The sequence below is a fragment of the Stomoxys calcitrans genome, chromosome 4 (assembly GCF_963082655.1).
Source record: "Stomoxys calcitrans chromosome 4, idStoCalc2.1, whole genome shotgun sequence".
NCBI classification, from domain to species: Eukaryota; Metazoa; Arthropoda; class Insecta; order Diptera; family Muscidae; genus Stomoxys; species Stomoxys calcitrans.
In genome coordinates, this window is record NC_081555.1 from 50,130,404 (window position 1) to 50,148,229 (window position 17,826).

The following is a 17,826-nucleotide window of genomic DNA, read 5'->3' on the forward strand; positions in this document are numbered from 1 at the left end:
ATACAAATTTTATCTTTAGAATCTCTTTTAAGGAAATTTTGTCTTAAAAAAATAATTTCGACGTGGGTCCGGTCCGTGCTGAAGTTTTGTCATAAGAGAATATTACGCTGAAATTTTGTCTCTAGAAAAATATCATAAAAATTTGTTTAGAAAAAATTCATTACAATTTTGTCCTTACGAATAATAATGTTAAGAGGGCCCTGGCCTAATCAAAATTTTGTCTTTGTAGAATACATGAAATGTTGTCATGATGTGATGATGAAATTTTTGTTTAGAATAAATTTAATTTAAATTTTTTCTTTAGACAAAATCTTTTTAGGCGGGGCTCGGGCCCGAAACCCCCCCCCCCCCCTGGCTACGTCCCTGGCTGTATCGAAATATGATCAGACCTGAACCACATTCGCACATGAATAGAAACGTTTCAAATGTTAAGTACAAAATCTTACTTTACGTTAGGCAGCAGATTAGAATATTGCTTTGACATATAATTTGTGGAATTGTTGTAAAGTGTTGAATTGATATGCTTCCCAAAGCTGGCATGCATTCAGTTTTTGTTTAGAACTAGAACCAAAGTTCAAGACTATTTTGCCATTAATTCTATTCTGGATTACAGTGCGTAGCTGGGGCTCAGCTATAAAAAATGGTGCCATTTAATTATGCTGGACTTGAAATGAACAGCACTCATTGTTTTAAGTTTTTCTCTTGTGCTCCCTGAAGAGTTGTTCATGGAACAAATGTAAATAAACAAATTTTTATTGGAAAAATACCCTGCCATCAACATCAGAAATCTCAACGCACATTTTTTAATAACTGAAATAATTTGGTGGAGCAATACCAAAAACGTGTTTAAATTTTATAATTTTGATTGGATTTGTATCAGTTTGTTTTGAAGCATTGGCTTTTGCCAATACAATACATACCAACGTTATTAGTCCCAACGGCAACGGCACCACTATCACCCATACCACAATTGCCAATACGAAGGTGTGCCATTGAGTAAAAAGCTTACGAAGGAAATTCCAGTTTTTTTTTCTAATAATTATATGAACTTATCGTTGTGGTTTTGATGTCTAAAACATATTAATTTAGAAGAGTCCAAAGTCGTAAGACGTCATCAGTAGCGCCAACAAGTAAATGGCATGTTCTTAGGATTTTTGCGTCCCGTTGGAAGAGTTGATAGCGAGCATGGTTTATAAGTGCGTGGTTTCGGTTTTTAGTCCCACCGAAGGCTTTGATATCTACAACAATGTAACGTTGGTACATTCTGAAGTGTACTGAAAATAATCTAAGTCATATTCTTACTTACCTAACCTAACCTACCTATGAGTAATCTAGGGTGATCAGTTTGGTTTTTAAAAACCGGTTTTACCATTTTTGAGCTGAATATACTGATTCGTTGCTTGAAAATTGTCATTTATTCAATAAAATTTAATATGAATGAAAAAAATTTTTTTCCGTTTTTTGGTAAATTGGTTTCTTAATAAATTTAACCGGTATTTTACTAATAGACAATTTTTAACCATATTTGTGATGATACTCACTTCCATCTCATTGAAATTTAGTCTTTCCTTGAGGCATGACCTTTAGAAGAAATTGCTAGAAAAAAATATATCGAAACAACATTTTGTAAAGGAAATTTTACCTAGTTTTTGTTTTCAAAGAAATTTAATTTGGCCCCAACAGGCTAATTTGAAATGTGTCATTGGTTAGTGTCGAACTCACATTAATATTCGATATATGTACGACATATCAATGTATGACCCTTGAAACCTCCACAGCTAATGTGGTTGAATAAGTCCCCTAACCACGAAACGCTTCCCACAGCGACTGGTGTGTTGTCATCTCTGGCTTTCTTTTTCCATTGAAAAAAAATGTTCGATCATATAGCTCGGTCTCGAAAGAGAAATAATCGAAGAATATTTAGCCATGTCCCTCAGTCTGTTCGTCTGTCTGTTAAAAACACGCTACAGTCTTTAGAGATTTTTATACCCACCACCATAGGATGGAAGTATACTAATCTAGTCAATCCGTTTTTAACACTTCGAAATATTGATATGCAAACCCATAAAGTATATATATTCTGGATCCTCTCGACATTCTGATTCGATCTAGTCACGTCCGTCTGTCTCTGGAAGCCGTAATTTTTGTCCGTTTTGGCTGAAATTTTGCATGTAGTGTTCTGTTATGACTTCCAACATCTGTGTCAAGTACGATTCAAATTGGTCTATAATCTGGTATAGCTCCCATATAAACCGATCTCCCGATTTGACTTCTTGAGCCCCTGGAAGTCACAATTTTTATTCGAAATTTTGCACATGGTGTTCCCTTATGACCTTTAACAGCTATTTTAAGTGCGGTCCGAATCGATCTATAACCTGGTATAGCTCCCTTATAAACCGATCTCCCGATTTGACTTCTTGAACCACTGGAAGCCTCAATCTTCGTCCGATTTGGCTTAAATTTTGCACACAGTATTCTCTTATTACTTCTAACAAGTGTGCCAAATAAGTTCCAAATCGGTCTATACCTGATATAGCTCCCATATAAACCGGTCTCTCGATTATCCCTGTTCGGTTCCTAGATGCTTTAATTTTGCTGGTTTGACAGAAGTTTGGTATGTAGAATAAAATAATGCCCTTTAACTAAATTTAGTTTGTATACATTTTTTGCAGAATCCATGGTGGTGGGTTCCCAAGATTCGGCCCGGCCGAGCTTAGCACGCTTTTACTTGTTTTTTTTTTGCCTATATGAAGGTTAAGTTCAAAGATAGGCTATGTCGGACTATGTCTTGATTGGTATTAGGCCAATTAAAGACACATTTACGATTTTGCTGAAATTTGGGACAGCGAGTTGTGCTAGGCTCCTTGAAAAACATGTTCAATACGGCCCAGATTGGCCCAGATTTGGATATAGCTGCCATAAGTACCGAACTGCCGATTTAAGGTGTAAGGCCTATTAAAGGCGAGTTTATTAACCGATTTCCCTAAAATTCAGCACAATGAGTTGTGTAAGGCCTCTGAGCTACCTTAGGATATTCGACACCCGTGTTCAATATGGACCACTTCGGTCCGTATTTGGCCTTGATGTTAGGCTGTTGTCGCATTCATTGTGAAATTTGGCACAGTGAGCTATGTAAGGCTTTTGGACATCCGTGTTCTATATGGTTCAGTTAGGTTTATATTATTTGGATATAGCTGGCATATACACTCAACCAAATTTGTTATTCAAAATAACAAAAATGTTTATCTAAAACAGCAGTTTTTGTCTATTGAAATGGGAAAGGAGACATTTGTGCTGTTTTAGCAACCATAGAGCTGCTGTATTAGCAAACATTTCGGTCAGCTAAATCAGCGAAAAAAATCTGCTGAAAAAAAATTGTTATGCTATTTTCATGTTTGCCTGTTACTTGTTTTGATTACTTGAGGCATTTTTTTTTTAGAAATTTGTTGGAAGAGGTGATTTTAATTTTGAAATATTACTGTAAAGAAGCTTCCTCCATCCATTGACATACGTTTCGAAATTTGGCTGAGCTTGCTCGCATTTTTTATTATTGCTCTACTAATGTGTACATGACTGGCATGGCCTTCTGTATCTAAATTTAAAGAAAAAAGGTTATGGAAGTGTACATGCAGTGGTGATAATAAACACCCACTGAGACACATATTAACATTTATATTTTATTTTTTCTTCTAACATCCCCTTCATAATTAAGCAGCAGTCATTTACAGCGAACAACAGACATTTCTACAGTCAGCTTGCTGCTCTTATATTGCAAAACTGCTGCTGTAATAGAAGCAAAATGAACTACTTATATTCAACAGAATGTGTTTGCTATTTTCAGCAAACTTTTTTATATGAGTGTACATATACCGATTTCCCGTTTTAAATTATTGGGCCTATAAAATGTGTTTTTTAACTGATTTCGCTAAAATTGGGTACAATGAGTTGTATTAGACCCTTACATATCCTTCCGGAATAGGGCGGAAATCGAACTATATTTAAATATAGCTGCCATAAAGACCAATAGTGCCTTTTGCCGTCTTGAACAGTGAATATTAGAACCCTCGACATCCTAGCCGAGTTTGATCTATATAGGATAATATTTCGGTTTATAAGTGGTGAATTTTTCACCGTATTATGAAGAATGGTGGTTAACATATATATCCGAGGTGGTGGGTATCCAAAGTTCGAACCTGCCGAACTTCGAGATTCTAAAAAACTTTGTCTTCAGCTTTTTGCCTTGAACATTTGGTAGAAATTTTGTCTTATCAGATGTTCTAACGGCCGTATTCACAAAACTTAATGAAACCTTAAAATACACCGGAAAAATTATTCTGCTGATATCAGCAAACACTGTTTGCTGCAGGACTGCGGAGTCTAGCACTCGACCCCGGGTCGGAGTCGGATCGTTAAGCCGAAGTCGGAGAGTGATTCGGTGTCGGGGCAAGCGTGCTCAACTGCGAACCAAACTCCGACTCCGGCTCAATAGTCCAACTTCGAATGCCGACTCAAAAACTCGACTCCGGTCAACTCCGCAGCCCTGATCTGCTGATATAAAATTAAAAATTGTTAACTTTTAAATGAATCCATACAACATTTTTTAACGTCTAAAAAACAAATGAGGCATTTTCTATATATATAGATAGCAAATTTGACAAATTTAGGCTCTAGTCTTTTGTTTAAAAGTATAGATATTGTAGTAGAAAATGTTTAGTTTTTTAACAAACATTTTGTGCTGTCCAATTTTCAGCAGACTTTCTGCTGTTACAGCAACATGTTTTGCTGTTTCTACTAACAAATTTCTCTGAGTGCAGGTTTATTTGACAGTTCAATGTTTCAACCAAACATACATATTTCAAAGCTTTTTTTAAGAGTTTACTTTTATAAAAAAAAACCTTAACCGGTCTTTTATAAAAGCTCATTTTTCCAATAGGTCGAAAGCCGGATTTAGAAAAATTCGGTTTATGGATCATCGTACAGTAATGATGGGCAAAAACACTACTGCACATTTTTGTGTAGGTGTACTTGAAAATAAGCCCATGGCCTTGGAAATAATATGGGTTAGAGTGCCCATTACTGCCGTAGAGTATTGTCAGTGGCATTACTTTGAATTTGTTTTGGCGTAACACCATAGCATCAAAGTGCCCAATGTTCATGAACTCATGAAATGAGAAAATCTAACAATTATTTAGATTCCTTAGATGTTCATTTCAGTTTGAGCATTACAGCGAACTATATAACTCAAAACTGGGAGGACTCCAAAACAAGTACTAAAATACGAGATGTGTATATTATAACAAAATAACAAACATAATTTTTTTGTTTTTATTTTACAACAATACATACTCGTGGGGTGGGAGTTAAAAATACTGTGTATCAAATTTAGATTAATTTTTTGATAAAAATTACTGTACCACTATTCGTGATAGAACCGATTGGAACTACGATATCCTTGGTAACAGAAGTTACATAGACTTCTATACGGATGGTTCCAAACTAAACGACCAGGTGGGCTTTGGGGTGTACTCTAAAGATCTAGAACTGGTCATATCGAAGAGGTTACCCGACAACTGCAGTGTGTATTTAGCAGAGATCCTTGCAATTAAGGAAGTGGTGGAATGGCTAAGATATAATGTCATTACGATGATTAGCATAAATATCTTCTCAAACAGCCAGGCAGCCATTAAATTCCTGGAGAACGTATTTCCGAACACCAAAACCGCCCTCGACTGTCGCAGATCTCTCAACGAGATAGCTGAACAGTTCAAAATTCACCTGTTCTGGGTGCCGGACCACAGAGATATCCCATGGAATTGTAAAGCGGATGAGGTTGCGAGACTAGGAACTACCTTACAGGGACACTGGAATCTGTGGGTATGCCTCTAGCGACATGTAGGCTAAGTTTTCAGGACCAGGCTCGAAGGGCAACGAATGATAGATGGTCACAAAAAGGAAGCTGTGAGCATTCCAAAACTATGTGGCCTCATCTAGACTTGAAGAGGTCTACTGCTTTGCTGTCATTGGGTAGAACAGACGTCTCAGTCATTGTGTCCGTAATAACGGGTCACTGTCTAATCGGAAACATGCTGACAAACTAAAGGTTGCCAGCAACGTCTTTTGCAGAAGCTGTGAGGACATCGAAGAAGGCGAGCTAATAGAACTCGTTCTGTGTGTGTGTCCCGCACTAGCGGTTAGAAGGAGTTCCACTTTAGGCTCTCATTTCTTTGAGAACCTGTCTGATTTAGCGGATATGAACTTTCGCAAATTGTTGGGTTTTTTAAAGAGATCTGAATGGTTCTGTTCCTGTGGTATCACGATGGACGAAATCGTCTAAGTGAGTCTGATGGCAGACTGCCACTCAAACCTAACCTAACCTAGATCAAATTTTTAATTTTATATTATTATAGATAGATAAATTTCAGATATTTCAATTTGGCAACAAAAGTTTCTTATTTTTAACAAAAAAAAATTGACCCAATTTGGAGTTGAATATGTAGTTATATTTCTTTTCATGCGATGTGCCGAACACAAACTACAATATATGAACGGCTATACAGACTATATGAACGCTAGGAAAATTAAGTGCAGATTGCATTGCCCAGAAAATGGCATACATTTTTTTACTCTTCATCTTAACAAAAAACAGTTCGATACTAACTCTAGTAGAGTAGTTTGCATATCTTTTCTTTTTTTGCTGTGATCTGCATATTTTTCAAAGCAAAACATAAAATGTACTACGGCAGAGCAAAGACCAACCCAGGCGAAACAAAGCCACACTCTGACAACAATGAAAGAAAGAAACAAAGTTCAAAAATCGATTGCTGCAATCAGTTGGTGTCTTTTGTATTCCCTTGCACTGAAATCGTCGATGCTGCAGAAATTGCAGTTGAGTATTCCCAAACCTCACAGACGATCGCTTTGCTAAAAGTCACCTCCTACTTGCATAATTTGAAAAAGATGTATGACATTGTGAAATGGTTTATGAAGTTTAAAAGCTACATTCCTCATTTTTGTAAGCAAAGTTAACGAACTTAAATTGGCATAATGTGTGGTATTTCGTGGGGAAGACTACTTGATCTTTGAACGATTTAAACAAGAGAAATATATGCTCAGGGTCTATTTCCATATAACATTGGCTGTATGCTTAAGAGTTCCATACGTGGGGTAAAATGTTAATGTTTTGTTTGCTTCTTAAAGTGACTAAAATTGACCATTGTGATATGAATAACTACACCCAAAAAAAAATTAATTTGCAAATATCAGCAAACATAGTCTGCTGATATAAAATTAAAAAAAAACTTAACTTTTAAAGGAAAATATTTCCAATTTTGAATTTCTTAGCGATAATTAGAGCACTTGCTATATTTTCAGCATACATTTATGACAATTTTTCATATAAATGTGAAAATATGATTTTAATTGTTATTTTCTGCTAAAATTAAAATTGTTAAAAACGTCCAAATGGTTGAAAATAAAAATTAAATCAAAAAACGCAATATATAAGTTTTTGAAACATTTTTAAAATTTGTAGGCTATTTTAATTTGAAAATAGCGGAAAATGTTTGCTGTTTAGGCAAAAAATTACTGCTGTCCCATTTCAGCGGATTTTATTTCGTTACAGCAAACATTTTTGCTTTTTCACTTTTCTCTGAGTGTATATTAAATAGATGAAATGTGATTAAAAATTCTAAAAATTAGCACAGTTTTAATTTTCCAAAAACGCTTTCGCAAGTGTCCATCCACATTTAACACTGAATATCTTAACAAGTAAAAGCGTTCTATGTTCGGCTGGGCCGAATCTTATATACCCTCCACCAGGACTGCGGACCCCGACTCCGACCGGGTTGGAGTCTAAGTCGGAGTCGAAGTATTAAGCTGGAGTCGAAGAGCGGTTCGGAGTCGGGGCTAACGTGTTCAACTCCGAACCAATCTCCGACTCCGGCTCAATAGTCCGACTCGGACTTCGGCCTCAAAAACTAGATTCCGGTCGACTCCGCAGCCCTGCCCTCCACCACCAATCGCCATTTTCGAGCTCTTTGCTTTGTAGCTATATCATACACTCATAGAAGAAAGTTTGCTGAAGCAAACACTGTCTGCTGAATAAAAATAGTAAATTTTGCTGTTATTGTAGCAGTAGCTCTGCTATTACAGCTGTAGTTCTGCAATTTCAGTGCAGCAGGCTTACTGCTGAAAAGTCTGTTGTTTGCTGAAAACGACTGCTGCTTAATTATGAATGGGATGTTCGGAAGAAAAAATAAAATATAAATCAAAGTTTTGAAAAAACCTCAAAGTTTTGAAAATCTTGTTTTTTTTTTTTGGTTATTTTGCCCGTGTCATACATTAAACTAAAGGTTATACTAAAATCCAGATAATGAAGACAATGTCCCTATAAACGTGAAAGGTAACCCTTATGCTGATAGTCAGTCTGTAGTTTTTTGTAATTAAGGAAGAGACTGCATTTATTATCCGATCATGAAAATTTGCACATATCACTTTCTAAGCCCAAAAACAAAAGTTATCAATTTTATCAAAAAATCGTTTCAGAATTAGAAAAACTCAAAAAAAAATGCTTAAAGTAATCAAAACAACGTTTTCAGCAGATTTTTGTAATTAAAACAGCAGATTTTGTTTACTGATGAAGCTGACAGACACAGAAGCAGATGCGGTAATTGGCTACCGGGTAAATGCAGTCCTTGGACAACGACCGCCTCCCCCGGCAAACCAGAGTAGTTCTGCCTCAATTACGTGCCGGCAGATGCAGCCGCCTCAATTCCTACAGAGCTAAGTTTGATGCCGACGTGCAAGATATGTGTCCCAATTGTAACCAAGGACCGCACGATACACGTCACCTGTTTAACTGCGCGGCCAGACCCACTCGACTCAGATCCCTGTGGACGCACCCCATCTTAGTCGCAGAGTTCCTGGGTCTTGACACTCAACAGAATCAAGCAGACGAAAGATAGAACACAATAAACTGCTACGACAACAACAACAACCGAAATGTTTGCTAATACTGCGGCCCTACGATTGCTGAAACAGCAGTAATGTCTGCTTTCCCATTTTCAGCAGACAAAAACTGCTGTCTATGCAAATATTTTTGCTGTTTTGAATAACAACTTTAGTTGAGTATATTGAATTGAATGTTGGAGAATATAGTAGAAGTCAAATTTGAGCCAATTCAGATTAGATTTGCGTCCTTTAGGGACTCAAAAGTAAAATCGGGAGATCGGTTTATATGGGAGCTGTATCAGGCTATAAACCGATTCAGAGCATATTTAACTAGTATGTTGAAAGTCATGCCAGCTATATCATATAAACTGATCTGGACGGATTTAAACCATACTTAGCATAATAGTTGGAAGAATTGCGCCCTCTAGTGGCTCAAGAAATCAAGATCCAAAATCGGTTTATATGGCATCATTATCAAAACATGGGCAGTTATGGCCCATTTACAATCTCAATCGACCGGCACTATTAAGAAGTAATTCTTCAAAATTTTAAGCCCCTTGCTTTACTTTACACCATCCTATGGTGGAGGGTATAAAAATTAAAGGAGACAAAAGAAGACAGATCTAAAATTCAAAAACCATCCCCTATATGGAGAGAAATCCTCAATACTGGGATCAATGAATATTCGTTCATCGATATCAGTAGCAATAGTATTGCTCAACTCAATTAAATTTTTATAGCAAAAATGTTTGCTAAAACAACAGTTTTTGTTTGCTGAAAAAGGGAAGGCAAACATTACTGCTGTTCCAGCAAACATTTCGTACTGCAATTTCAGCAAACAAAATCTGCTATTTTAAACACAAAATTCTGCTAAAATAGTCAAAACAATATCTGCTGAAATGATTTTTTTTTTGCATTTTATGGCGGGTAATTTTTTTTCCTAAGGGAGTCCAGCCAATGACCATGAGAATTTCATGTTAGAAGGGGAAGATTTTAATTTGTGGAATATATATCTGAAAACGAATTACCTGTTCAATAGATTCATTCGCATCCATTTGTGGGTGATTAAAGTCGCTCGTTAATTTTATTGCTTTATTGTTTGGGCTAGTCTTAATGTTAACCCAGAGAAGACAGAAATATGCCTGTTCACGAGTAAGACGAAGGTGGTCGAATTTCCTCAATGAAACGATTTCGACATCTGACAAGGTCAAATACTAAGGAGTGATCTTGGAGCGATGAGGACCACACCCACTAGGGCACTGCAGACTATTCAAGATATCCGACCCATTGACATACAGATTAAGTGTAAGCAGCCAATGCGGCTAAGAGACTTAAAGCGATGGGAGGATAGATTGAGGATAGGAGCAGCTCATACCATCGCGGTATAATCGAGGCGACAATAGAAAACCTGAAAGGAATGGAAGAGGTTTCCGATCGAATACCTAAGACGACACTTGAGGTCGAGTGCGGGGCATTACTGCCAGCGGCACAGTTTGGACTGACGGAACCCTAGTGTTGTTGGAAGATCATGTTAAACGGATGGATCAAAGCTAGGGGACAGAGTGGGCCTGGGGGTCTGCATTGGGAACCCAGAGACTGATATCTGTTTTAGACTGCCTAACCATAATCCTGCAGGCAGAGATCCGGGCGATCACGGAATGCGTGAGGTGATGTGGTACTAACGCGAGGACGTCGAGTGTGAACATCTTTACGTACAGTAAAATGGCCATATGGGCAATAACAACCAGGACGGTAAAAGGTCACGAACAGTCTTTTTTTTGCCGGGTTATAACGGATTAAGGGGGAATAAAAGGGTAGAAGATTTGGCAGTTAAGCCAGAGAACTGCCGTCCATAAACTTGGTTAACCCGAAGATTTTCGGGTCGACGCAGTCCGATTCCTATGTCATTGCCCGGCTATCAGACACAGGTACTTAAGTGGGGACACTACCAGACATGAACCGACTTAGATGAAATTAGTTTTTACTATATATATTTTTTGTATATATAAAAATAATAAATTTTCATTTAGGTCTGGGGTTTTTAAAGAATCCCAACCAATCCCGATTTGTACTATAAAGTTTTCCGATTTCATGCTTTGAGGACCTGGCTATGCTACTGAGACACATACATATCTCAATTTGCGTACTGGTAAACATCGGATTCACGTGCCAAAATTTTTTCCATTTTTGGGCTACCTAACACAACATTATTTGTTCCTTGCCGTTCCTTGGTAGTAAGTACAACAACAGCACTTGTGTAAGCAATGCAACAACACCGTGTTGTCCCTTGCTTTCTATCCCCTGCAGTAGGATGTTGCTGTTTGTTATTTGAAGACCCTTGTTTTATTGCTATTTCTCTTTGTTGGGTGTTGTTTGTTATTTAAAACACCTTTTTTTTATTGGTATTTTTTATTGTTGGGTGATGTTGCGGTTTTTTATTTGAGAACCCCTTTTTATTGCTATTTTTATTACTTGAATTTTGTTTTGTTTCGCACACCAAGCGTGGTCTATGGAATGTTGGGCCATTACTTATGTTTGCCTGTTACTAGCGGTCATTTGTTTTGATTATTTTAGGTATTTTTTCTGGTTGCGATCAGGCAATTTCTACCTTGAAACGAATTTTTCGTGTCACTCAAGAGTTTGTGTAAATTACAATTCCAGTCTCATGGCAGGGCACTAAAGTTGGCCACCTCGGCATTTTGAAAAATTAAAAGTCAAATATTGTCAAAACCAGTAAAGATACTTTAGAATTCATGCGGACTTTTTTGTAAGGATTTTTGATTTTTTTTTCGAAATGCCGAGGTGACAAAATTTATGACTCTGTCAAGAGTTGCCCGGACCACCTAGGGCCTTGAATATTTGCACACGATCTCGATAACGACTCAGCTCTATCCATTTCAAAGAATTATTTCCATCCGGTCTAAAATGACATATTTTTTACTAGTTTTTTCGATTGCACAGTGGGATGAAAGTTTCCTTTTTGACTTGTGGGTTCTCTTTCAATAAGTTATTGTCCGAAGAGATGGGTTCAAAATGGTTAATGGCTGTGTATTAGTACGAGAATGTGACTTTGGTTTATTGTGCTATCGCTTCATTGTATCTGATTGTACGTACCAACAACTAAACCTACCATCTATGGCAGTCTTATAATCTTTCCGTCCTGGTCCTGACCATCATTATTCAATCGTTCAAATGAAAAACGTGTTTACTTTAGTGTTGCCTATATGAGGAATGCTTGATTTTGTCGCAACTTGGAATGTTTGCCAATCTTAACCGCAGCTTTAGGTGATAACGCTGAGCAAATCGTGCTCCTGATTAATGTCACGTTTGTGTATACCAGTTTTCTGTGGCCTAAAGGCTACTGGAGACGAAGAGCGAGTTTAAATACAGCCGAAAGCACTAATATTTCGCTTGTTTGGAGTTGGTTGACAACAAAAAGTGCAAAACATGGCTTTAAACAGCAGTATACATTGGACTTCGGGGCTTTGGCATTTTGAAACACAATTTCTTAGTCATATAAATTTATATTAAAATGGCAGCAATTTTATATAACCGCTATGTAATGTGTTCAAGGAAAAATTTTTCCCAGAATTTTATCTGAAGATATGAATATTTAAAAATAGTATCGAAAATAAGGTGGTTCTTTAAGAAAAATTTAAATAAAATAGTTTTCAATTAATTTCTCTATCAAGACGAGCTTAATGATTGAAGAATTTTTTCAATGGAACAACAGAAGTTACAAAAACACAAACCATAGTATGACGCGTTTCGACCTCTGGGTTAAAGTGGTGGGTTAAAGTCGTACGTTGCACAATAGGAACGATCCTAAAAAATCTAGTAAAAAATATACCGTTTGAGAACGGATATTGATAGCTCTTGGAAATTTTGAATTTTTAAAGCTGAACTGTTTTCGAGATCAATGTTAAGGCTATAGGTGGTCCGCGTGCCTCTTGGCAGGCCCCCAAAAATTGGTCACCTCGGAATTTCAAAAAATGATTGGGGCCAAATCTTTATTTGTGGTCCGATTTTGATTTTTTATTTTTCTGGTATACAATATATTTACTGGAGGCCACCGTAGCGCAGAGTTCGAATCCTGGCGAGACGATCAGAAAAAAATTTTTCAACGGTGGTTTTCCCCTACTAATGCTGACAACATTTGTGAGGTACTATGCCATGTAAAAATTCTCTCCAAAAGAGGTGTCGCACTGCGGCACGCCGTTTGGACTCGACTATAAAAAGGAGGCCCTTATCATTGAGCTTAAAACTTGAATCGAACTGCACTCATTGATATGTGAGACGTTTGCCCTTGTTCCTTAGTGGAATGTTCATGGGCAAAATTTGCATTACAATATATTTACTGGGTTCGGGTGTACTTGGCTTTTTGTTGTTGATATTTTAGCAGAGATTGGCTTCGTATTTCCAACAACTGTGCCAAGTAGTGTCCAAATCAGTCTATAGCTTGATATAGCTCCCATATAAACCGGTCTCTCGATTATCCTTGTTCGGTTCCTAGAAGTTTTAATTTTGGAGGTTTGGCAGAATTTTGGTATGTAGAATAAAACTATGCCCTTCAATTAAATTTAGTTTGCATACATTCTTAGCAGAATCCATGGTGGTGGGTTCCAGAGATTCGACCCGGTGGAACTTAGCACGCTTTTACTTGTTTTTACTTCGTATTTCCCCAAAACACATGCAAACTATTTTTTGCACCAACAGCGCTCCACAGCAAATTTACATAAAAATGCCAATTATGATATCATCTTTACCCGAAATGGGTATTATTAATATATCTCTCGTCGTAAGAAAAAAAACAAATAAAGATATCTTTATAATTATTTTTAAATTTTACAGAGAAAATTGTCTTTAAAAAACCAAAAATAAATTCTAACCAATTTTTTTTAGAAAAATCCTCAAAATACCCATTTCGAGTGAAGATGATATCAAAATCGGAATTTTTGAAAAAAATCCTCAAAAAAAAAACCCATTTTCGAGTAAACCCATTTTAGTAAATTTGCTGTGGAGACTACAAATTGCAAAAATGTTTGCCGAAACAGCAGAAAGTCTGCTGAAAAGGGGCAGCAGTAATTTGTTGCTAAAACAACAAACATTTCCCGCTGTTTTCAAGTTTTGAAAAGTAAAAAAATGTCGTAAATACTTCAAACAAATCTATATATTCCATCTTATTTTTCAATTCTAAAAGCATATGATTTACATTTTTTTTTTAAATTTTAAAATTTTCGCGTCCACCTGGCTTGAATCTTATTCGTTCACCTTTGTTGTCATGGGTGTTGCACCTCGCGAGGTAGAGCCCGAAGCGCTCCTTGGCCTGCAGTTCTTTCGGAACCATTCGGCCTATCAAAAGGTCTATGGGCTTCACAGCAGACATTTTTGCTGTTTCTACTAACAAATTTCTCTGAGTGCATGATAGCTTCATACAACCCCGAACCCTTGCAGAGCCTTCTCCATTCTCTACGGTTTGAATTGATTGGGGTGCTTATTCATCCTGCGTCGTATCTTGGTCCATCCGATCAAAACAAGATAAATTTGCTTTCATTGTCAAAAAAAAGAAGGTTGCCTTTTATATTTCGGGATTAGAGAACACAAAAACGAATATTAATCATCGAAAATCGCTTTATTGTTTTTCAAAATATTTTCCACTTTTGCATGCGTTTGAATCAATTGTCGAAGAAATTGTTGATTACGCTGACCGAAATGTTTGCTAATACAGCAGCGCTATGTTTGCTAAAGCAGCAATAATGTCTGTTTTCCCATATTCAGCAGACAAAAACTGCTGTTTTAGCAAACATTTTTGCTGTTTTGAATAACAAATTTGGTTGAGTGTAGACGAAATCTAAAAAAAAAACAAGCAGTCAGAATAATTGCACCTTATATAACGAATTGACCAAAAATTATATTGATACAAAAGAAACAGGAACCAAATGGGGTGTTATAAGTAGAGCGAAACATTTTTGATATTTGGTTAAGTATCCCTTGCGGGTAATGACAACAAAGCAACGCTTTGCATGTAAATTGACAAGATTTTTTCATCTTTCTTAAGAAATAAAACTCCAGATATTCTGTATTACATTTCAAAAGCTTTTATTTTCTGTTGGCTCTCTTGGATACATTTCTTTCTTAATTTCTGTCCACAGATGTCCAACCGGGTTTTATTGAAGTAACTTTACTGGCCACTTTATGTCGTTTTTTTATTTTTCCGCAAACTACGTTTTATTTTTTGTTGGTGTGTTTGGGATCATTAACCGGAAGCATTTTACAGGAAACACATAATAGCTTAATTTCTTCCAGAATGTTGACATATTAGGATGCATCCACAGTATTTTTAGTCCAATATATGGGACCAATACGTTGGTACGAAAAGCATCCCCTTATCATTGTACTGAATCCTCATGTTTTTATGGGGTTGTTGTGTAATGCGAGTTATTTTATTTTATTAGGGGAGTCTTCTCAACCATAGCTCGCCGTTTTCATCAAATATCATATATTTGAACTCTTCTGTGCAAAGAACGCTCCGCCATTTTTCATGGAGCCACTCACATGATATTAAGAAAAAGTTAATCTTCTAGATATCTGTTTAACTTTTTCTTAAGATCGTGCAGAGTGGCTCCATGAAAAATGGAGCCACACTACATGATGAATATCTTCTAGATATCTGTTAAGTGGAAAAAGAGGCAACTTTCTTTGGACTATACGCATCCGAATTGTTGCCACGGAGTAAACGGCCCATAATTTTCACACTTTCTGGTATATTAAGATATCTTCTTATTTCCTCGACTGGCATAAAAGATTTCTCTTTAGATTTTCGAAACATACGATCAGTAACCAAAGGTGTGACAATTCGTGTGACGATCACGTGATTTCGGTTGAAACTTGCACATAAGATCGTTAACGATCTTCTTTTTTTTTTTTTGAAACATTCAATCAATTTTCTTATTTTTGTATCAGATTTTCTCTCAAATACCAGCTTTTTTAATTTGTTTTCATTCCTGCATAGCTTTCCATGACTCATTAAGATGGCAAAGGGAAAAAAATTATCTGACTTGTATTTAATGCTAACAAAGTATCGTTACATTTCTTACTGTTACTATTCATTCAATAAAAATAACGGGATTTGGAAGAGAAACGTCATTTGGTGCTATTATGTTCATTGCGGTAATATTGTCTCCATATAATATTGACTTCCATATTGAATGCAATAAGAAAAGGTTTAACGTCCATATTGGTTTTTTTATTAGCTTTTATGAATCTAAGATTAAGAATAAATGAACTAACTAATGAGGTCATCGAGCATGTCCGCTCATGACGCTGAATGACTCGGATCGAATCCTGGAGAGAATATCCAAAAATTTTTCAGTGTTGGTTATCTGCTCCTAATGCTGGCGACATTTGTAAAGTATTTTGCCAAGTAAAATCTTCTTCCCGAAGAAGTGTCGCATTGCGGCACGCTGTTCGGACACGGCTTTAAAGAGGAGGCTCCTTATCATTGAGCTTAAAATTGAATCGGACAGCACCCATGGATATGTGAAAAGTTTGCCCCTGACTTAATGGAATGTTCTTGGGCAAATTTGCATTTTGACTAAGACTAAACGCCCTTAATGAGCCCCAAAACATTTAGGTTCTATACTTAATCATTTTTCTTTTTAAATGTGAACTAGAATTTACAAAATGAAATAAATAGAAATACGACATTTACTTCATATGAATGATACTTCTTTACAAGAAATTTAAAAATTTGTGGTAAAAAGAAAAAATTATGATCTTGGCGATGGCGGTTTTTTGCGTACATAGCCTAAGAGCGTAAATCATACTTTTTATTTTCCATCTATTGGCTTTGATATTAAACAAATTTTCTTTCTCAAAAATTATTTAGTTGCGATGGCATCACGTAATGGTAAAAAGACATCTGGTCTGAGATTGCTTTGGATACCAGGTGGTCGCAAAAGTCATCCCAAGGGACGTTTCGATTCAACGAATAAGAAAATCTCCTATTCGACCAGGCAGAAAAAGAGCGAAGTTTGGTCGTTGGGTGGCAGTAAGACCCAGAATGAATTGCTGCGAGCGTAAGTCAAATCAAATTGTATTTATTGTATTGTCGGTTGGTAATGCCAGTCAATGTAGTTGGTCCAAGTGGTTGTTAATATTAGCTTGTTTCGTTTTTTTACTACACTGTGATGGTCGTATTATCGTATTATTACACCCTAGTTGCAAATGAGTAATCATATCTATTCAATATGATTATCATTTAGCGGCGGTGAATGGACTTGAAGCACATGCGTACTCATCACCACACCACATTTTCACACGCACAATCGCCAAACCCTCCACACGAAGCTCATATTCAAATCGCACGCAATCACATATTGTTCATTTTATTTTATTCTCGAGATCATATTCATTCCTACCACGCATTTTAATTGGATAATGATGCTTTAGGTTTAGCACTTGAAGAAGTTGGGTCTGCAACGCATCTGCTGTTGCTGAACAGCAATGATTCAGTGCTCTATTAACATTTTTCATTTAACAGCCCAGCTCCATATTCATGATATCAATGAAACCATTCAGTCATGTCAATGGTAGTTACTCACTCATGCTTTGATTGATCGTGGGACCTTCTGTGACCGTCTGTCCAACGAGTTTCTCACTCATATCAGTCGGTACAAATACTTTAAAGACCAAGTCTAACATGTTGACCCCCTCCCGTTGTAAAATAATTAAATTAAATATGTATTGTTGTTAAGTCTATTGATGCAGATGTAGCTTTAGATGTAGTTGAATGTTGTATGTGTACAGCTATCACTGGTCTTTAAGTATAATAATCAGAGATCTGCATAATACCCAACATTTAGCACTCAAAATACA

The 17,826-nt window shown here is 36.6% G+C and overlaps 1 protein-coding gene across 4 annotated transcripts in view; it reads left to right on the forward strand.

The window, feature by feature from the left end:
• The window catches only part of LOC106080876 (putative uncharacterized protein DDB_G0291608), a 78,510-nt gene that overhangs the window by 25,311 nt on the left and 35,373 nt on the right, over positions 1–17,826 (forward strand). For 3 of the 4 annotated variants that reach the window (XM_059366912.1, XM_059366913.1, XM_059366914.1), the window contains one exon: positions 16,838–17,027. The exons of the other annotated variant lie outside the window; for it this stretch is intronic. In XM_059366912.1, coding sequence (XP_059222895.1) covers positions 16,843–17,027 — 185 coding nt within the window. In that variant the 5' untranslated portion in view covers positions 16,838–16,842. The remainder of the gene's footprint in view (positions 1–16,837; positions 17,028–17,826) is intronic. 4 annotated transcript variants of the gene reach the window in all.